This window comes from Taudactylus pleione, unplaced genomic scaffold (genome assembly GCF_031769625.1).
Source record: "Taudactylus pleione unplaced genomic scaffold, aTauple2 ptg000095l, whole genome shotgun sequence".
NCBI classification, from domain to species: Eukaryota; Metazoa; Chordata; class Amphibia; order Anura; family Myobatrachidae; genus Taudactylus; species Taudactylus pleione.
Genome location: NW_028284497.1, coordinates 16,728,760 through 16,751,534, shown reverse-complemented (window position 1 = coordinate 16,751,534; position 22,775 = coordinate 16,728,760). Strand labels below are relative to the sequence as shown.

The window sequence follows — 22,775 nt, the reverse complement described above, 5'->3', positions numbered from 1 at the left end:
CGGAGGGAAAGAGATTCGGAGAGTGGGATTGGATGCTTCTTACCACGGATGCAAGTCTAAGAGGCTGGGGGGCAGTAGTTCTGGAGCATCACTTCCAGGGACGCTGGACAGCACAGGAATCGAGTCTTCCAATCAACATATTGGAGTTAAGAGCAGTTTTCTATGCATTACAGACAGCAGCTCACTTTCTGAGGGGCCGAGCAGTCAGGGTCCAGTCCGACAATGCCACAGCAGTGGCATACATAAACAAGCAAGGAGGCACCAGAAGTCGTGCGGCCATGAAGGAAGTCAGCAGGATTCTGATCTGGGCGGAAAGCTATGCAAGGTCGATTTCGGCAATCTTCATTCCGGGCATCGAAAATTGGGAGGCAGATTACCTCAGTCGTCAGGATGTACATCCAGGAGAATGGGCTCTACATCCACAGGTGTTTCAGCAGCTGGTCCAACGGTGGGGTCTTCCGCAGGTCGACCTCATGGCATCCAGGCAGAACCATCAACTGCCCCTTTACTGCTCTCGAACAAGGGATCCACAAGCGGTGGCTGTGGATGCACTGTCAACACCATGGCGGTTCCAATTCATTTATCTGTTTCCTCCATTTCCCCTTCTCCCTCAAATCCTTCAACGCATCAAGAGGGAACAGGCCAAGGTCCTGCTGATAGCTCCGGACTGGCCTCGCAGAGCTTGGTACTCCAACATTCAGCTCCTGTTGGTAGACAATCCGTGGCCCTTACCACTCAGAGAGGATCTGCTCTTTCAGGGTCCTTTACTCTATCCAAACTTAAAGCAGCTACGTTTGACGGCCTGGTTGTTGAAAGGGCCATCTTAAGACGTAACCTGGTGCGAACGTAGAGTTCTGCCTTCTACGGAGTTCAGTCTTACCAGATTTCTGCTTTTTCTGCAAGCAGGTCTCTCAGCAGGCCTTCGGTTGGGATCTCTGAAGGTACAAATTTCAGCACTCTCGGTTTTCTTCCAAAAGAAATTGGCCTTATTACCGGATGTGCAAACTTTTCTGCAGGGTGTGGTTAGATTACAACCACCCTTTGTTCCTCCTACAGCTCCATGGGACTTGGACTTCGTCCTGTCTTTCTTGCAGTCTTCGTTGTTCGAGCCTTTGGAGTCGGTGGAATTGAAGTTTCTTTCATGGAAAGTGATACTTCTGCTGGCTCTGGCTTCCGCCAGGAGGGTGTCGGAGTTGGGAGCTTTATCATGTCGTCCACCATATTTGGTTTTTCATAAGGATAGAGCTGAGCTAAGCACCAGAATGGATTTTCTGCCTAAGGTGGTTTCGGCCTTCCACATCAATCAACCTATTGTGGTTCCGGTTCTTCCACAGGATTCTCCTTCTTCTAGATCCTTGGATGTGGTTAGAGCTCTTCGCATATATGTAGACAGGACGGCAGCCGTTCGCAAGACAGATTCTCTTTGTTTTGTATGATGCTGCTCGTCCAGGTTGGCCAGCTTCCAAACAGACACTGGCTCGATGGATTCGTCTGACCATACGACAGGCATATTTGGCCTCGTCTAGAGAACTTCCATCTTCCATTACCGCACATTCCACTCGCTCAGTGGGTGCCTCGTGGGCGGCTGCTCGAGGCGTTTCTATGGAATCTCTATGCCGGGCAGCTACTTGGTTAGGACGGCATACTTTTGTTCGGTTTTACAGATTTTACACCTTTGCGACTTCTGCAGCGCAATATGGTCGGTCTGTTTTGCAGGGTTCTCAGCGCTTTCCCACCCGTGATGGGAGCTCTGGGACGTCCCCACTGTCTTGAAGTCCTCCATGTCCCCTAGTGGATGAAGGAGAAAACAGGATTTTGGTACTTACCGATAAATCCCTTTCTCCGATTCCACAGGGGACACTGGACACCCACCCTCGCTGTTCTTCCTGCCACCTGTTATGCCTGTTGGCGACATGTTTGTTGTCTAGGGTGATGTTATGAATGTTAGAGACATGTTTGTCATCTCTTGTTTCATTCTATTTTGCTTTGTTTTCACCTTTCAGTTGTTATGTGTACTTTCGCCTCCTCCTCTTCTGTCAATCTTTTTTCTCTGCTCCCCTCGGGCTCGGTTCTAATACTGGCCTATAGGGGGGTATAGAGGGGAGGAGCTAGTCACACTTCATTTAAGTTTAAAGTGTCAGCTCCACTCAGCACCGTCTATACCCCACTGTCTTGAAGTCCCCCAGTGTCCCCTGTGGAATCGGAGAAAGGGATTTATCGGTAAGTACCAAAATCCTGTTTTTTCTGGCCACTCTTCCATAAAGCCCAGCTCTATGGAGTGTACGGCTTATTGTAGTCACATGCACAGATACACCAGTGTCTGCTGTGGAACTCTGCAGCTCCTTCAGGGATACCTTTGGTCTCTGGCTGCCTCTCTGATTAATGCCCTCCTTGCCCGGCCTGTGAGTTTTGGTGGGCGGCCCTCTCTTGGCAGGTTTGTTGTGGTACCATGATGATGGATTTGATGGTGCTCCAGGGGCTCATCAAAGATTTGGATATTTTTTTATAACCCAACCCAGAATTGTACTTCTCAACAACTTTGGCCCCGACTTGTTGGAGAGCTCCTTGGTCTTCATGGTGTGATGCCTCTTGCTTAATGGTGTTGCAGCCTCTGGGGCTTTTCAGAAAAGGTGTGTTTATACTGACAGATCATGTGACACTTAGATTTCACACAGGTGGACTACATTTCACTAATTATGTGACTTCTGAAGGTAATTGGTTGCACCAGAACTTTTGAGGGGCTTCATAGCAAAGGGGGTGATTACATATGCACATGCCAATTTTCTGAATTTTATTTCTAAAGATTCTTTTTTATATATATTTTTCTCATTTCCCTTCACCAAATGAGACTATTTTATCACATAAAATTCAGATAAAAAAAATAAATAAAATTACAGATTGTAATGTAACAAAATAGGTAAAAAGCCAAGGGGGTGAATACTTTTGCAATGCACTGTATATGTTCTTGATATTACCTGCTGGTTATACTACACTGAACTCTAATGGGGGGTATCCACTAAGCGATTTAAACAAGCGATTGCACGATAACGATGTCGATATCGTGCAATCGCTTGCAAATCGCGCATGCATCGGGCATGTTTTGGACGGAAGTGACCCACGATGCGCATGCCCCGCGGGTCGCTTTCGACGCTTGTCAACCTGACGATCTCGTCAGGTTCAGGATGTGTGGGGATGAGGGATGTGCCGGGACTGAACGAGTGAATGTTCAGTCTAGTGCACCGCCGTTTTCCCCACCCGCGGGACACTGCGGGAGTGGATGGAACCTGCAGGCTGTTTCAGCGGGGCGCCGCGCCGAACGGCAGGAAGCGCCCATTGCCCAGGGGATCTTGTTCAGCAGGGGGTGGTAGGCTCTCCCCGTTAGCCCCTCCCCCATTCCCTTGGCACACTCTCGCATTTCAGAAACCTGCCATAGGGATTCTCCTCTTCTCTCCCCTCCCATACAGAGACGCTGGGTGGCCATTTTAGACTGTACCTGCTTCAGTTTGTCTCCGTAGAGCAGCAAAGGGCTCCTGTCTCCCTGTATACCTCCTCCTCGCTGTCAAGTTATACTACAAGCTCTTTCCTGCCTATTGGGGTCTGGATTGTTGAACAGTTATTGCCCTTTCATGCCTTGCTTTGAATGTTTGTGTGCCTGTTTATTGTTTAGGAGTATTTAGGTGTTCTCCCTATCCTCTGTTTCTGCTGTAAGTTTTTCTTCAGAGCGTCGATTATTCTATTCTATTTTGTCTGTATTTTTTATTCTGTCATTTTCTATTCAGATAGCCTAGAGTGTTTTTTTGTGGGGTTTAGTAACACCCTTCTGCAAGCCTTACTTATTGTGGTTCTGTTGAGAAAACATTAATTGCACCACACCTTAGTTCCACACTCTTGTTCTTAACATTTGGTGTGTGGGGATGGTCTTGTAATTCTATAACATATCTTCCAATAACAAAGTACCCAAGGAGGGGGCCGCTCCTGCATTGCATACCTGCAAGACTTGTTCCACTGTACTTTCTCCTCGGGACCCAGATAATATCTGTGTCCGGTGTTCCGCAGCTGCGCAGCAAGAGCGTCCGTCGACCGCGTCTTTCAGCCAGGAACCTGCTTGGACTACTTACCTTTTACAGGTAATGCTGCAGTTGGTTATTAATCTGTCAGCCCCTGTGCCCACCTCCCCTGAAAGTGTTCCTTCAGGGACCCAATTGCGCAGGTGTCAGACTCTTTCCAACAGATGTTTGTTGGGGACCGCAGGTCTAGGCACAGACCCTCCAGACGAGATAGTTCTGCTCCCCTGTCAGGTTGTGATTTGAACTCTGAGGTTGCCTCAGTTCATGAGGACAATATGTCTAACACGTCTGATGTTGAATCCTCCCCTATTCTGGAGAACTCTCTTCCTCAAGTAGATGTAGTGGCCCTGATTAAGGCTGTTAAGGAGGTCCACCACATCCAGGATGCAGAGCAGGCCCCTAAGGCTAGTGCTCCGGTGTGTAAGCGTCAGAAGAAGGCTTCCAGGTTTCTAAGCTCATTATTACTTTTTATCCTCTACCTGCTGAGGATTGGTCTAAATGGGAGTCTCCTCCCTTGGTGGATGCTCATATTGTCCACTTGGTAAAGAACTCTATCCTTCCTTTCTACTTCAGGGTCCATAGGGGTCCACAGGGTGACCTTGGGGTATAGCTGGATCCTGGATCCTCGGGCACCACGGAGTTAAAGCTTTTAGCTGCTCCCAGGATGCACTTGGGTCCAACCTCCCCTATACCCCGCCCCCGAGCCACAGGCACCTCAGTTTAAGATGGTGCCCGGCCGGAGTCGGGTCACCCTGCGGGGGGGGTCTGCAGGAGCAGCCCCCTAAAGCTTTTTTAACTTAGTTAAATTTATTTATTTTTTGACTATAGTTTTTTCTTTTTCTCCAGAGCGGCAGCGCTGGGCTGTCTGTAAGACGCCCACGCTGCCGCTCCTTCTCCCTGCTGGCGCCGCGACGCCAGCACTGAACTGGGGATTGCGGCGGGGGAAGCCAGAGTCTGTACTAGCCGGACTCTGGCTTCCCCCGGGACTGCTGCCGGAAGACACCGGGGAGATCAGGTAAGCCGCGCACCGCTGATTAGCGGCGGTGCGCGGGTAATGCCTTTCATATGCAGTCCCATGCCCCCGGTCTAGGGGACAGACCGGGGGCGCTAGCGGTGGCGGCGGGCCCCCCCTCCATCGGAGGCATACCCCGCCAGACCACTAGACCACCAGGGTAATTAAGCGGCAAGCGGGATGCCGCAACCTTGGGGGTTAAATATGCTAGCCAGGGGAGGAAGCCTTCCCTGTCAGCGGCTCCTCCCCTCAGCTCAGCGCGCCTTTCAGCTCGGTCTGGCGTCGCTGAGCTGCAACTACTCAGGCCACTCCTCCTCTGAGGTCTCCAGCGGCCATTTTCTTACTGGCAGCGTGGATACTCTCAGGGAGCACGCGGACCGGTCCCCCTGTGTACCTCTCCCCCGACAAGGACAGTGTACACAGCGCTATAGCCCTCCCAGACACTGAATCTGGGAGGTTGATTGTAGTGGAAAGGTGCAGTGAGTATATCTTCCTGCATGGTATGTGACTTTTGCTAGTGCTGCCTGTCTGTGTCTTTTTTCTACTTACTGTCAGCCTGTACCTATCCCTTTCCTTCTCCTACAAGCCCTACAGGTGTGCGGGGGAAGGGTGTTTCTACTGACCTCACCTATATAGATCACGTATTTGTGAGGTCCGTCACATACAGTTGTGTGCTACACGGTGCCATATTGTGGGCTGTTGTTCAGCACACTGGTGAGTGCGCACGTTTTCTTCCTAAGTCATGTCTGAGGAGGAGATTGAGCACTCCGGGGCTCCAGCATTGTTCTCCTGCAGGCGCTGTTCTGCAGGAGTGGATAGGGAGGATTTGTCACAGGACGGCCTGTGCGGACGGTGCCAGGCGGTCCCTGGTACGTCTAAACCTCCCGTTTCGCAGGAGCCACCATGGGCGATGTTTTCCCAGGTGCTGGTGTCCATCGCGGACCGTCTGTCGGTCCCGACTGCCGCCCCTACTAGGGCGTTGCCCCAGCCTGCCATCCCCCATTCCCCGGGTGTCCCACAATTATTGCAGACTCCCCCGGGGTCTCAGCCTGTTGGTCCCTATGCGGGGTTGCCAATATATATTCAGTCCACCCCTGTGGCACAGCCGGCTGTGGTGCCGTTTCAGGCTCCTGTGACAGCTCCTCCACCCTGGGTGGATGCGCTTTCCCACACTGTCCAAGATTTGGCGGCAGCATCTTCGGCTTTTCAGTCGATGTTGCGCAGTGACGTGCCCTCCAGGGCGTCTAAACGCTCAGTCATGGCACAGGCTGCGCATCTTTCGGATTCTGAGGGGTTCTCGGATGATGGTGAGGTACAGGATGACTCAGCCTCAGATGCCTCAGTCCAGGAGGTAGACACTAAGTCTTCCATCAATGTGCGGGCTCTGGTTAAGGCGGTGCGGGCTATTCTTCTGATTGAGGATGAGGCACCCGCTCCCAAGTCAAGGTATCCTAGTTTTAAAAAAGCTAAGGTTACTTCTACAGCGTTCCCCTTGTCTGATCAGTTGACTGATCACATGGCGGTGGCCTGGCAGACGCCCAGTAAGCGTTTCCTGCCACAGAAACGCTTGGCGTCCAATTATCCATTCCCGGAAGCGCATTGTAAGAAATGGGAAACTCCGCCTGCAGTCGATTCCCATGTAACACGCCTCATCAGGAGTGCTACTTTGCCATTGCCGTCTATATCCTCGCTGAAGGATCCTACGGACAGGAAGGTGGAGACTTGTCTAAAGTCTATTTATTCTCTCTCAGGGGCTGTAGCCCGGCCGTCCATGGCCATCTCCTGGGTGGCCAAGGCCATTGAGGGGTGGGCCAACGCCTTGGAGGACACGTTTACGGATGAATCTCCGGACGTCCAGAGGGCGTTGTTAGGACAGATGAGAGATGCCGCCTCCTACATTGGAGAAGCATCTTTGGATGCTAGCCTGTTGACCTCTAGGGTTTCGGCGGCAGCAGTGTCTGCTCGTAGATCCTTGTGGTTGCGGTCTTGAAGAGCAGACGCAGATTCAAAGAAAGGCTTGGAGGCCTTACCTTTTAATGGGGAATTACTATTTGGTCCGGACCTGGACAAAATAGTAGATACCCTGGCAAAATCCAAGTCAGCCTTCCTCCCTTCAGCTACTACACCTGCTAAGGTCCGGAGCTCGGCGTTTCGTTCCTTTCGGGTTCAGGGCAAGGCAAAGGGTCAGTCCTTCCCGAGGCAGTCCGCACCCAAGACCGCCTCAAAGCCAAAGAAGCAAGCCTGGAGTGCTAGGCGCCCTTCTTCCAAGCCAGAAGATAAGCCTTCTGCGTGATGGGACGGGCCTCCCTCTGGGGGACCCCAGAGTGGGAGGCCGACTTCTTCAATTCGCCCAGTGCTGGCACAATACCACCACGGATGCCTGGGTGCGAGAAGTGGTCTCCCAGGGGTACGCCCTGTCTTTTCGGCACAGGCCGCCTTGCCAGTTTTTTTGCACAAGTCCTTCTCAGGACAAAACCAAGGCCTTGCAGGTTCAGGAAGCCATAGAGGCCTTGCTGACGGCGGGGGTCATTATACCCGTACCACAGTCTCAACGTGGGATGGGGTATTACTCTACGCTGTTTCTGGTGCAGAAACCCAATGGCTCTCATCGCCCCATCCTCAATTTGAAGTCCCTGAACAGGTTTCTCAGGGTTCCCAAATTCAGGATGGAAACTTTGCGTTCCATCATACTGGCGATGGAACCGGGGGATTATATGGTCTCCCTGGATATCCAGGACGCCTACCTCCATGTGCCTATAGCAACATCGCACCAACGGTTTCTGCGGTTTGCTATTCTCCACAACCACTACCAATTCAGGGCTCTACCCTTTGGTCTCTCCACGGCACCAAGGGTATTTACCAAGGTGATGGCGGTCATGGCGGCTCACCTTCGGAGCCAGGGGATACGGTTGCTACCGTATCTAGACGACCTCCTCTTGCTGGCAAGCTCCCCGGAGGTACTGATCCAGCATCTCCACCTGACGGTCGCTTGTCTACAGGCGCACGGCTGGTTGATCAACTGGAAGAAATCCTCCCTCATCCCATCACAACGGATGGTTCATTTGGGGGCCCTGCTGGACTCTCGTCAGCAACGGATTTTTCTGACTCCAGAGAAGGTCTCCTCCTTACAGCTGCGGATTCACAGTTGTCTGAGCAGTGGCAGAGTGTTGGTGCACTCAGCGATGAGAGTTTTGGGGTCCATGGTGTCGGCATTCGACATGGTGGAGTTTGCCCAGTTCCATTCCAGGCCCCTGCAGGGGCTGATTCTTTCAGAATGGAACGGATTGCCACACAGGATCCGCTCTCAGATGCTGGTGTTGTCCTCGGAGGTGCGTCTGTCCCTAGCCTGGTGGCTGCAGACAGCGCATCTCCTGGAGGGGCGCCCCTTTTGGATCCCGGAATGGGTTCTGCTCACGACAGATGCCAGTCTCCGGGGTTGGGGGGCGGTGACAGGCTCCTTGTCACTTCAGGGTCGTTGGTCGGCGGAGGAAGCGATTCTTCCCATCAACATCCTGGAACTGCGGGCAGTATACAGAGCCCTGCAGTCGTCCGGCACCGCTCTTCACGGAAGGGCCGTTCAGGTGCAGTCAGACAACGCCACCACGGTGGCGTACATCAATCACCAGGGAGGGACTCGCAGTCGAGCTGCGATGTCGGAGGTGTCTCGCGTCCTGGCTTGGGCGGAGCGCTATCTTCCAGCTCTCTCGGCAGTTTTCATCCCAGTAGTCCTCAATTGGGAGGCAGACTTCCTCAGCCGTTACGATGTGCATCCCGGGGAATGGTCGCTTCATCCAGAGGTATTCCAACTACTCGTGGACAAGTGGGGGCTGCCAGAGCTGGACCTGATGGCGTCCCGTTACAATCACAAGCTGCCTGTGTACGGGTAAAGGACAAGGGACGCAGGCGCAAGTCTGATAGACGCGCTGTCGGTGAAATGGCTGTTTCAACTGGCTTACTTGTTCCCTCCGATATCTCTGCTGCCTCGGGTCCTGCGCAAGTTCAAACAGGACGGAGGCACACTGATCCTGGTGGCCCAGAAGGCCGTGGTACTCCGATCTGCGGAGCCTGTCCATCGACGCTCCGTACCTCCTACCTCAACGGCGGGACCTGTTGTCTCAGGGGCCCTGTCTTGAACCCGGATCTGGGTCGACTATCTTTGACGGCGTGGCTCTTGAGACAGCCGTCCTGAGGTCTCGGGGCTTTTCTAGCTCCGTTATTACCACCATGCTGAGGGCGCGCAAGCCTGCTTCCGCGAGGATCTATCACAGAGTGTGGCACACTTACTTTCAGTGGTGCGAGGCCAGAAACTATGATCCCCAGGTGTTCCGAGTTTCGCGTATTCTGGCTTTCCTTCAGTCCGGTTTGGACTTAGGATTACGTCTTTCTTCACTGAAGGTACACGTGTCTGGTCTGTCGGTGTGGTTCCAGCGCAGGATCGCTGCTATGCCGGACGTACACACCTTTTTCCAGGGTGTTTTGAGAATCCAGCCTCCCTTTGTGCCACCTGTGGCCCCGTGGGATTTGGCGGTGGTTCTTAGGGCCTTACAGGGTCCTCCTTTTGAGCCCTTGGAGTCAGTGGAGCTCAAGTGGCTAACTTTTAAAACTGTTTTCCTCTTGGCAATTGCTTCTGCCAGGAGGGTTTCAGATTTGGGGGCGCTTTCTTGTCGTCCCCCTTTTCTGATTTTTCATCAGGACAGAGCGGTGCTTCGCACTCGTCCTGATTTCCTGCCTAAGGGGGTTTCCAGGTTCCACATTAATCAGGAAATTGTTGTACCAGCCTTTCAGTCACCTGATCTTTCGGCTGGGGAGACTTCCTTAGACGTTGTAAGGGCACTCCAGGTTTATGTGGACCGGACTAGTTCTGTGAGGAAGTCGGATTCTTTGTTTATCCTCTTTGGTTTTCACAAGAGGGGTTGGCCTGCCAACAAACAGACTCTAGCCCGTTGGCTTCGTTCTGTTATTATTGAGGCTTATATGCAGGAGGGTTTACCTGTGCCAGCCTCTGTTAAGGCTCATTCCACTCGGTCCGTGGGCCCTTCTTGGGCTGCTAGCCGTGGCGCCTCTGCTGTTCAGCTCTGTAAGGCGGCCACCTGGTCTTCCATTCAGACCTTTTTGAGGTTCTATGCGTTTGACACCTTTGCCTCTCAGGATGCATCCTTTGGGCGCCGGGTTCTCCTATCAGCACAGGAGCGTCCCCGCCCTTAGTTGGACTGCTTTGGGACATCCCCAAGGTCACCCTGTGGACCCCTATGGACCCTGAAGTAGAAAACAAGAGATATGGTAAGAACTTACCTTTGTTATCTCTGTTTCTACGAAGTCCATAGGGTCCACAGGGCACCCGCCCTGACGCACCTGGCTTCATATGGGCTCTGTGACTGGTCACCGGTTTTCCGTCTCCCATTTCTGTGAGTATGGTTCTTGTGTGTTCCAGTCTTCCTTCTCTCTGTTTCGTCTCCTCCTCCGGCCTGGGCTGCTTACCAACTGAGGTGCCTGTGGCTCGGGGGCGGGGTATAGGGGAGGTTGGACCCAAGTGCATCCTGGGAGCAGCTAAAAGCTTTAACTGCGTGGTGCCAGAGGATCCAGGATCCAGCTATACCCCAAGGTCACCCTGTGGACCCTATGGACTTCGTAGAAACAGAGATAACAAAGGTAAGTTCTTACCATATCTCTTGTTATTCCCAACACAGCATCTCTTATGGATCTGACTGATGGGCAGCTGGAATCTTCCATCAAGGGGATTTTTTGTTATGCAGGTTCCATAGCGCATCCAGCCCTTCCATCTGCTTGGGCAGCTAAAGCCATTGGAGGTTTAGGCGGACGTCCTTAGTACTCAGCTCGAGTACCAATAGAGCGAGCTGCATCAGGGAGGCAGCTTCTTATCTTGGCAAGGTGGCGATTGACACGGGTGTCCTTACAACCAAGGTGTGGCGTCCTCTGTTTCAGCTAGGCAAGCCCTTTGGCTTCGTTCCTGGCGCGCTGACTCAGACTCAAAGAAAGCTCTTTTCTTTTCAGGGGACGTAATTTTTGGTCCGGATTTGGATAAGATCGTGGCCATGGTGGTGGCATCCAAACGACATTCCTTCCTTCTGCGTCAGCCCTTAGGTCGCAAGTGTCTAATTTTCGTTGCTTTCGTCTGCAGGGAAAGCTAAGGGCCAACCATTCTCAAGGTTCCAGGGTTACTCATCCAAGGGTTCCAAGCCCCGAGCTAAACAGCCCTGGTTTATCAGACGCACGTCCTCCAAGCCTGCGGTTTGACTGGGTAGGCCTCTGCTTAGGGGATCCCAGTGTGGGAGGCCGACTTCTGCGGTTCTCCGAACCCTGGATGGAAACCACATTGGACGCCTGGGTAAGAGGGGTTGTCTCCAGGGGGCAACGCCCTAACCTTTAGGAAGCTGCCTCCAAACCAGTTTTTTTTTCCATAGGCTTTCTGGCAGATCCAGGCAAAGCAGGTGGTCTGTGGGAGTCCATCTGCTCCCTGCTGGCCTCTAAAGTTATTGTTCCAGTACCCTGGTCTCAGAGAGGCCATGGGTTCAATGCCAAGCTTTTCTGTGTTCAGAAGCCGAACGGTTAATTTCGACTAATTCTCAACCTGAAAACCCCCCACAAGTTCTTGCTAATCCCCACATTTCGCATGGAGTCTCTACGGTCCATCATTCTAGGTATGGAGCTGCGGGATTTCATGTCCCTGGACATCCAGGTTGCCTATTTGCATATTCTTATCTGGCTCAGTAACAAGCGCTTCCTCCAGTTTGCGGTCCAGTAGGACCGTTTTTAATTTTGGGTATCGACACTTGGGCTTTCCATGCTCCACGTGTCTTCATGAATATCATGGCGGTCATGGTGGTTCAGGGGTATCTTGAGGGCGCAGGGGTATAAGGATTCTTCCATATCCTGGACTACTGATTCTCGTCCAATCATCGGTGGCCCTCAAGGAACACATCCGTCTCAAGATCGATCTGCTCCTGTCCCATGGATGACTCATAAGTTGAAAGAAATTCTCCTTGACTCTTTTGCAGGATATGTGCTATCTGGGGGCATTGTTGGATTCCAAAATGCAGTGGGTCTTCCTTTCAGCAGAGAAGCGTCGGGACCTACAGGCCAGGATTTGCAAGTTCTTGTGTCATTGCCGGGTGTCAATACACTCTTGCATGCAGATCCTTGGCTCTCTGGTGTCCACCTTTGACATGGTGGAGTATGCTCAGTTTCACTCCCAGCCTCTTCAAATGGAAGTTCTGTCCCGGTGGAACAGGTCTCATCAGCAGCTGAAGACACAGACGATCATTCTCTCTCGAGATGTTCGGCTCTCCCCTTGTGGTGGATCCAGAGTTCCCACTTGGACAAGTGAAAAAGTAGGTAGAAATCACATGACATGATCTCTGAGAGGTTACCCTCATAGAGATATATACTACCTACAGGTTATATCCAGTGACGAGAAACCACCTGAGAATCATATCTAGGTTGACTGACAATCAAGCGCAGGTCATCTGATTTCTACCTACTTTTCACTTTGATGTATATAGGTTTTGGGATACTTACAGTTATTCACTGATCTGCATGATTCACTGCGCACATATCTACTTTCTTCACCTTTTCTTACCATCCCACTTGGACAAGGATTGCCCCTTTTGGATTCAAGAATGGGTCCTCCTAACCAGCGATGCAAGTCTGCACGGGTGGGGGACGGTAACTTGTCAGCGGACCCCTCAGGGTCGAGGACGGCTCAGGAAAGCCAGTTGCCGATCAACGTTCAGGAGCTTTGTGTAGTCTTCAAGGCTCTTTGCCTAGCCCTGCCGCTCATCCAGCATCATCCTGTCCAGGTAGAGTTCGACAACACGTCAGCCGTCGTCTATATCAACCATCAGGACGGCAGTCGAGGCGCCATGAAGGATTTGATTCGCATTCTAGGCTGAGCAGAGCGTCCTCTTTCAGCTCTGTCGGTGGTTTTCATTCCTGGGGTCCAGAATGGAGAAGCTGACCTCAGCCACTAGGATGTTCACGCTGGCGAATCGACACTTCACCCAGACGTCTTTCAGCTACAGGTTCTTCAATGGGGCTTGCTGGACATTGACTTAATGGTGACTCTGCACAATAACCACAAGCTGCCGAGATACTGCTCCCGCACCAAGGATCCCAGAGCCTTTCTGGAGGATGCCTTGACGGTCCGGTGGAAGTCGATCTCCTTCCCGATCTCGCTGATTTCGTAGGACCTCCGTGGATTCTGTGGGTCCCGGTAGCCCCCTGATTGGCCGCGTCAAGCTTGGTACTCCGATCTCCTCAGCTTTTCCATCAATGATCTGCTGTGTCTTCCTCTTGGCTGGATCTTCTGTCTCAGGCCCCGTGTTTCCATCCAGATCTGCCTATTTTCGCTTTGATGGGGTGCCTCTTGAGAGCGAAGGGGTTCTTCAGGTCGGTCATTCATACTATGCTGAATGTCCTTAAGCCCTCCTCTGCAAGAATGTATCACCAAGTTTGGAGACGTACTTCGCTTGGTGTTCTGACAGGAATTTTAACCCCAGAGTGTTTTGTTTCTCTCGGGTCCCCTCTTTCTACAGACAGGTCTGGAATTGGGTCTACACCTCTCTTCTTTGAAACAGGATAGAAAGTGCGGAAACCTGTACTTTCAGAGACAGATTGCTCTAATACCTGATGTACGGACTTTCCTTCAAGGTGTTCTCGCGTAGAGCCCCAGTTTGTTCCTCCTGTGGCTCCTTGGTACTTGCATTTGGTGCTTTGGACTCTTCAGTCACTCTTTGAGCCTTTGGACTCTGGGGAAATTTGTTGGCTTACATGGAAGACAGTCTTCCTACTGGCTATTGCGTCGGCCTGACGAGTGTCAGACTTGTCGACTTGTCCTGTCGCTTCCCATTTCTGGTCTTTGACTCGGACCAGGCCATTCTTTGGACTCTCTTAGGTTGCCTTTCCCCAACCAGGAAATCGTGGTCCTTGGTTTTCATGCACCAGATTGTTCAAAGAGGTGCAACGTTGTAAAGGCCCTCCGGATCTATGCTGAGAGGACCTGGGAACTCCCTAAGACGAATTCCCATTTTGTCTACGATATTCACAAACTGGTCTGGCCAGCTACATAACAGATTTTGGCCAGATGGCTCCTTTTGACTATCCGTCACACTTACGCTTCGGTGGACCTTTCTGCTCCATCTGTGGTGACTGCTCATTTCACCAGATCGGTGGGTACTTCTTGGGCAGCTCGACGGGGCACCTCGGCTGAGCAGCTTTGTAGGGCGGCCACACGGTCCCCCGCCCATACATTCTTCAATTCTATTCACTTGACACCTTCACTACTGCGGATTTGGCTTTAGGCGAAGGCTTCTCAGCGCAGCTCAGGAGCGTCACCTCCTTTAGGGGTTAGCTTTGAGTCGTCCCACAGTCTCTAAGCCTGTGTCCCCTATGGCATCAAGAAGAAAAGGAGATTTTTTTTTCTTACCTGGTCAAATCCATAGGGGACACGGTGCCCACCCTGACGCAGCTGGCTTGTACGGTTTTTTCATCTGCTTCCATCTGCTTCCAGTTCAACTTTTAGCATTTCTGGGTGTTTGGACCTGTGTGTGTATCAGTCTTCCTTCTCCTCTTTCTCACTCCTGCTTTGGGCTTGCTAACTTGCCTGGCTTGGGGGTGGTGTACAGGGGAGGAGGAGCCGGGGCTGCTGGGAGAAAAAGTTTAATTAGTTGTTGCCTGGACTCCTACTCCAGCTTATATCCAAGGTCTAAGCCTGTGTCCTCTATTGATTCCGAAGTAAAGGATTTAATCAGGGAAGAACCTAAATATGTTTTCTTATTTGCATTTGTGTCAATTGGTAAGGGCACTCACTTTGAGTAGTTCCTTTAGATAAGGAGTGGGCATGCCTTTTCTTCTTTCAGTTTTACCAGCAATGTAAAGGGAGGTATTTTTGCAGTGAAGGGCGCATATTTGACCACTAGTGAACTTTCCCAGAGGACAGCCCTCTACCCTGCTCACTTGCTACGAGCAAACGCTTCTTAGCGACTGGGTCTGAATCCGGTCCTGAGTTCCTTATAGGAACTTAGGGCCTGATTCAGACCCGGACGCTAAGAAGCGTATGCTCGTTCCCAGCGTATGCAAATTCAGAACACACCCAGCAAGGCAGGTGATCGTTCACACCTCCACTCCCCCATTTCTAGTGGCCAGCCCCTGTTACCACCCACAAACTGCTTCTCCTGTCACTCTCTCTGCTGGGCTGTCTATGCTCGGCGAGCGAACGCTTCCCGATCTTTTGCAGTGGTTCACGCACTGCGATGAATGCGCACAATGTGAACCGTCAGCAGCTACGGCCGAATGCTTCTTAGCGTCCTGGTCTGAATCGGGCCCTTAGTCTTGTCTTTGACTGGGTCACATCAGGATATTGATTTTTTTGCATATTTAAGTCTCTCATATGTGGCTTCTACTGTTAGCTTTGGGTCATTGTCCTGCTGGAATATAAATATATCTGTGATTGGTACTTTTTTTTTTTTCTTATTTACTTTCATTGATCTTCATGATGAAGCTCTTAATCACTTAACCAACTGAATCAACACTTACTGGTGTACTTATTTTGAAGCCAATTGGAACATTTACACAGAACTCCAGTTAATTATAGTACCCTAGAAAATATTTGATTACCCAAAGGTTTAGGTGTAACTGAGCAATAGGGTTGAATACTTATGCAATTATTGCCCTTTTTTATTTGTATTGTATTACAAAAAAAATTAATGAAGGACTTTTTTTTGTTGTTTAACATTAGTGTTTTTTGTGAGAATTCTTAAATAGATCCAGTTTGATCCCATGATGTAAGATGTGCAAAGGGGTTTGAAAATGTTTATAGCCTAAGCCTATGTGAAAACTAATGTGTGCATGTATCATAATTGACTCAGATCCGGCAGTTCGCAGCAGTTTTGTTGCGTAGGCGGCTTACTAAGCGATGGAAAATGATGCCTAGAGAGCAGCAAGAAACGTAAGTATAAGGGCCTTTTTTTATTGTCACAATGTATTCTATTTTGTAAAAAGTTATATTAACATTTCAAAGCACTGTATGGTATTTTCTATCTAGGATGCTGGGTACTTGAGGTTTACGAAAAATGTCCCTTCTTGTACTCATGTTGCCAATAAGTTTTGTGTTTAATCAACACTGAGCATTACCCTCTTTGGGTATTGAAACCTTATGCATGTACACTGATGTGCCAAAAGTCATTGGATGTGAAGTATGTAAAGGTAATGGTAAGTGGTGTCATTATACTGTGACGTCTTGGAGATTCCCAGACTTGCAACAGTTGTAATCTACATTTTCCTCGATCTACGGTGTCATATGTGTACATGGAATACCTCATGGAAGGCATTGTCACCCACCATGAACAGTGCAGTGGCCGACCACAGGTGCTTAATGATCGCGTCTGATCAGAGTTCTCAATGGTAACAGACAAGCGACAATGGCTCAAATCACATCCACATTCAATGCAGGAGGTACCAGGCGCATATCCAGCAGGTCAGTGCAGTGTTTTTTTAGCATCTATGGGATATGAGACACAGCGCCTTGTCAGGACTCGTGATGTCACTAATTGGATCCTGGAGGACTGGCAACATGTGGTGTCGTCCGATGGGTCACAGTTCCAGTTGTTTCGGGCTGATGGTAGGGTTCGGGCCTTGCACAGACCCCATGAGGCCATGAGCCCCAGTTGTCAACATGGCACCATACAGTTTGGTGGTACCTCCATAATGGTGTGGGGTGTGTTCATATGGCATTGGTTGGGTATGCTGGTCTGTCTAAACATGTCTTTGACTGGTATCCGCTACATTGCATTGCTGGATGACTATTTGTCGTTGTTCATGGACTTCATGTACCTAATGCCCCCATGTCATCAGCCCCAAGTTGTCCAAAATTAGTACGAGAAGCATTCTGGATAGTTCCAGAGAATGTGTTGGCCACCACGTTCGCCCAACATGAACCCAAACAAGCATTTATGGGATGTGGTGGAGAGGTCTATTCGCACCTATAATCCTGCACCTACAAATATCAGGAAGCTGCGGGAAGTGGCATTTCACTGTATGTAGAGAAATACAGAGCTAGAAATGTACAATAATAATACTGTAATCCCTGTTGTTACTGTTTCAGCTTTGTGTTAACAAAACACTGTGCGTCTTATTTACAGCTAGGACTGAATTTATTCAGAAGGTGCAAGTGTGCACATTGGCAACACCATGTAGCACTGCAGGGTGCAACCAGATTAAGGGCGGGATGTTAATGTTTAAAAAAAAAGTGGTAAATCTGCCGAAAACTGCTGTTACACAGTATTCACCATAGATTTATATAGAGCTGCGATGTTTCCTTAGGCAGCAGGCTCTGGAGAGTGCAACTTTCCGGAGCTTCTGCACGATGGGCAACTACATCTATAGGTGGCGTTGCCTATAGAAATCTATGGGCCTCTTTTTGCAAAAAGCCCTAGAGAGGGTTCTGAAAAAGCCCTCTCCGTTCCCCTGCATAAGAGCTGTCCCGGAAGGAAAGAATACCTGCATACCGGCGATCACAGATGCTGGTTTGCTGTCCTGCTTTGGGCTCCCAAACAGCCGACTTATTGCACATTTCTGCTTACCACCCCGGGAGGCTGTGAGTAGAAATCTGCGCAACTGCGACTGCTCGCACCCAAATGGGCAAGAATTTAATTGCTCCATCGAGTGAAATAGCCACGGCTATAACAACTGAATCGCCACCTTAGAGTTGGGATAGGACAAGTCTTAGGTCAACTCTAAATGGCATTGTAACAATAAAGCAGCCCAGATGCTTATATGCACTATTTTTTCACTTTGCTCCTATCTAAATGTTAAACATTTTTTGCGTCATCTTCTTTTCATGAAAAAATAGTTTATTTTACTAACCTTTAACTCCTTATCTCCTTCTAGAGTGAAGTCTCTTCTGTTAGAAGCTATTACAAAGGAAACAGAGTAAGTTTAATTCATATGAATCTCCTTTCATTACAGTGATGGTGGTCAGACACATTGACCATCTCATTGGAATCTTTTATTCCAGTGGCACAAACCACTTGGACAAAATGTTACATTAAGAGCTACTAAAACAAGTTTGTAATTGTAATGTTTTATTCTTTATTTCACTGTATGTGATGTATCCATGAAATACCTAGAAACACGTGGAGACTGTCAGTTTATTTTTTTCCTGATAGAATACTTGATAAATCAAAAATACTTTCCTGTGAATGTATGGTTCAGGAAAGTATGCCTTAATCCTCTGTGGTAGTACTAGCCATTGATCTATCTAACACCTGATTCTCCTCTTGCTAAGTGATAGTTTTACAGTTGCATTTATTAAGGGATCTGCTGGAGAAAGCCCAATTTGGCAGTTCCTCAGCCCCAAGCTATCTTCTGTCTTCCAATAAAATGGTGTTCACCAAGGTTCAGCTCGGGGAACCCTTATTAGCCTAGTCTAGGTGCAATGAAACTTGTTCCCTTCCCCCAACCAATAATATAAAAACAGTGATACAATTTAGAAAAATAAATAACCCAGTAAATGCGGAAGATTTTTATTATAGAAAATAGACATTTGAAATAGTGAATAAGTAAGGTAATAAAACCTCTCACGTGTGTAATGTTCTCTGTTTCATTCTAATTTCCCATCAGACCAGAGCAGGTAGACCATTTCTTCCCCTCACTGCCAATAGACAACACCTCATATCAGTCATTCTGTCCCAATATCAGTTGTAAGATGGCGGGGCTGGCGGAAACGTGGTCAAACATTGAGGTGCTTAGTGTGATCAGTTTGCTGTGTCTAAAGGGCACATCAGCAGCTGAAATTCTTTGCCAACTTGTCGAGATGTACGGTGATAACGTCATGTCATGGAGACAGGTTTGAGTTTGGTGTACTGCCTTTGATAATGGCAGGACAGACTTTCAAGATGAGCAGCGATTTAGCTGGCCCATCACGTCCAGCACAGGTGACAATTTGTGCTGCGTTCAAGATCTGATTCAGGAGAACAGACCCATTCGAATTTGTGATATTGTTGACAAACTGGAACAGGAACAAATGTTCACGCTGGGTACCGAAGCAACTCACTGAAGTTTACAAAACCAATAGGATGGGGTTGTCTCTCGTGCACTTGACGTGATACCATGAGGAGGGAGTGCAGTTCCTGCAGCGTATTGTTCCATGCGATGAAACGTGGGTGCATCATGAAGCAAGCATCCATGATATAGAAACACTGATCGTCTCCACCTTCAAAGAATTTCAAAACAACTCTTTCAGCAAAGAAGGTCATGACGTCCGTATTTTGGGATCACAAGGGCGTGCTTCTTGTTCATTTCCTCATCACGGGAGATACTGTGAGTGCTGACCGCTATTGTGACACATTGAGCTGGTTGTGGAGGACAATTTGTTGAATATGACCTGGGTTTTGCGAACAGGCGACATATTGCTGCACGATAAAGCCAGGCCACACTCAGCCAGCCGCACACGTGAGTTATTACGGTGCTACCATTGGGAGGTACTGGACCATCCTCCCTACAGCCCTGACCTGACACAGAGTGATTTCCATCTCTTTGGACCAATGAAGAAGCACCTGGATGGAAGGAATTTGCAACCGACTGAAGTTTAGCAAGCCATCATGTCCTGGCTTCAGGCGCTTGACACTGATTTCTTCTATGCCGTGACAGATGACTTGGTACACCGTTGGAACAAATTGTTAGACAAGTATGCGGGTTATGTGGAAAAATAATCTGTACCAAAGCCGTACTACTGATTTATACCTTTTATGTACGAGTTGAATAAATTTATGCAATGAGAGGTCTTGTTACCTTATTAATTGAACCACCCTCGTACATTTCCCACAAATGTAAATTCTTATCCCAAAGAATCACAAATGTACATCAATTAAGTCAATGTAGGTAGCAGACACAAATCTAAATCCTATATATACCCCCAAAATAAACAATGCAGTCAAGCTAATAACATGAAATGGTATAAATATATGGGCTATATAAGCCTGGAAGAATGTCTTATGGGCTGATGAAACAAAGTTGAAATCTTTGGTTCATCACCAATGGTTTTTGAACGCAGTCGGTAGGTGAAAGAATTGTTTCTTAGTGTGGTAATTAAATGGTGGCTTCTGAAAGCTGCTGCTTCCCACTGTGTTCAATCCCCAAATTTTAAAGGGCAATACTTTTAATAGCAAAACACTTCTTTCCTCCTTAATGCTATCTGGGGGACACAGCCATTTGTGGGTTTACAGAGGAGGCTGAGGGGTATGCACTAAATATCTAAAACTTTTGGAGCTGACACTCCACCCACCTCTAAGCCCTACCACTTTATCCAGCAAGCTAGTTTTTTATTTAGTGCCTCAGAAGAGAGAGACAGTTTTTTGGGTAGGAGTATTTATTTCTAGTCTTTCATTTTTGTATTATAGGCTAACTGAACCCCCTTATGGGATCAGGCTTCTAGGGAGCTGGCATTATGACAGTGCCATTTTATGCAATTTTAATCTTCACCTGCTTATGTTAAGTATTTGTATGCGGTCTATGTAGTATAAAGTCTGTGGGTTTTGTTTTGCCTCAGATTTCTTTTCAGTTGATATTTTTCCATTGCTGGTTTCAGGCAGAAGGTCCGGTATGCTCTTGCACAGCTATCTGCAGTGGTTCTGAGGAGTGAGAAGTTAGAGCACTGGCCACAGTTCATCCAGTTCGTGCTGCAGGCATCTCGCAGTGATATTCCAGAGCAGAGACAGGTGAGCGTTTAGCAATTTCTCACTTTGCCATTGTGTGACGTTGTATTTTTTTTATTTGGGGGGGGGGGCTTTCTCTTTATGGACTCTGTACTCTTTATGTTGTTCTTTGTGTTGCCTTTTGTCAATTAACTTGTAACTTTCTCATATCTGTTTGTTTTACAAACTTGTTCTCCTTTTTACCAGTGAAATTTATATATTTGCACAATGCTTTTTTTTCTCCTTTGCGAAGGTTCTTTGCAGCTGGTTTTCCGATGTATGAATGTACCAGCAGGGCCAGATTAACAATGGGGCGGATGGAACTACAGCTCCAGGCCTCCACATAAAAATAGGCCCATCAACATGACAGCATGATTACCAGCTGCCTAACTGGCCATACATTTTAAGTATTTTTTAAATAGTTTTTCTAGTTTCCCCCCTAAAAAACATTATGCAATTTTTCTATTTCTATGTAGTTAGGGAGGCATTGTGTCTCATAGTGTAGGGGGTGTACACACCAAGGTGACTTTGACCACACCCACACAGCACCAATCACAGGTATTCCTCATCTCAGTATAGGCCCTTCAACATTTTCAGCTCCAGGCCCATGTGGGCCTTAATCCGGCCCTGTGTACCAGCATAATGTTACTGTAGGAGCTCCCTTTTAAACCTCATACTTTAGCTAATTTTTATTTCTAAGAAGCCACAAAACTATACAGCCCCAGACAGAATGACAAACTAGGAAATAGTAGAACATGCAGAGGGAATGGCATCAGGTGGGGTTGGAAATGATTTATTAAAGAAGTGGGTTTTGAGAGAATGTTGAAAGATTGAAGATTAGGGGAGAGTCTAGTGCAGTGTTGGCTAACCTTGACACTCCAGCTGTTATGGAACTACATAACCCAGCATGCACTGCTACAGTTTTGCTAATAGGGCATGCTAAAACTGTGGCAGGGCATGCTGGGATATATAGTTCCACAACAGCTGGAGTGTCAAGGTTAGCCAACACTGGTCTAGTGGGTTCCATAAGTGTGGAGAAGCACGAGAGATGTCAGAGAACGGGAACAAGAGGTGGTTTTCATAGAGGAGGTGAGGTGCGATCCATAGACCGATCTATGAGGTTTAGAGGGAATGTTTCTAGGTTAGAGAGAGCTGAAGGTGCAAAGTTGTTGAAATAGTGTAGATTTAATTGAATTCTATAGGTAATGAGGAGCCTGTGAAGGTATATGCATATAGTGGTTCAACATATATATAAGTAGCTGTTTGGCTCTCATATCTGATTGGATCTCATTAGACTATAAATTCTCAAGTAGATTCCTCCCTACATTCTGCCAACTCCTATTACTGTCCACCTTGTATGCCTTTATTATGGCCGCACTGTCCTAGACATCTCCAAGCTTTGATAAATACAGTATCCCCTCTATAAATGGGAGCAAGCAAAGAATAGCTAGAATAGTAAATAATAAACATGCATGAGTCATGGCAGTCTGCAGACAAGGGGAATCGGTTACAATCTGAAGTCAGGCAAATGGTATTCAAAGTAGTCAAAATGAGCAGTGTTTTAGTCATGAGCATGATAATAGCAAAGACCAAACAGTCAGATGAGCTGAATGCAGTGACCAGCAATGGCTCTGTCCCACTAATCTTATACAGCCACCTGTAACCAATCACAGTATCCATTAACCGTGCAGTTTATACCAGTGGTTTTCAACTCTATCCCCCAATAATCCCCAGTAGGTGATTTTTTTTAATGATTTCTGGCAGTAGAAACAGAATAATTACTACTGACCAAGAAAAATAGATGAATTCACACATACATAATTAAAGAAATAGTTGGGGGCACTGGAGGATTGGAGTTGTAAAACACTGGTCTAGACTAATAGTTAATATAGACACCTGATGCTAGGAACAGTAATATGAATGACCTCAAAGCACTCTATATGGGTAGAGGAGTAATGCTGACACTACGGGCCAAATGTAATAGGGTGA

At 48.5% G+C, this 22,775-nt stretch overlaps 1 protein-coding gene across 1 annotated transcript in view; it reads left to right on the top strand.

Annotated features, from left to right (window-relative positions):
• The window catches only part of IPO4 (importin 4), a 205,142-nt gene that overhangs the window by 33,194 nt on the left and 149,173 nt on the right, over positions 1–22,775 (top strand). The window contains exons 3-5 of the mRNA XM_088470020.1: positions 15,963–16,042; positions 17,983–18,024; positions 20,681–20,810. Coding sequence (XP_088326146.1) covers positions 15,963–16,042; positions 17,983–18,024; positions 20,681–20,810 — 252 coding nt within the window. The remainder of the gene's footprint in view (positions 1–15,962; positions 16,043–17,982; positions 18,025–20,680; positions 20,811–22,775) is intronic.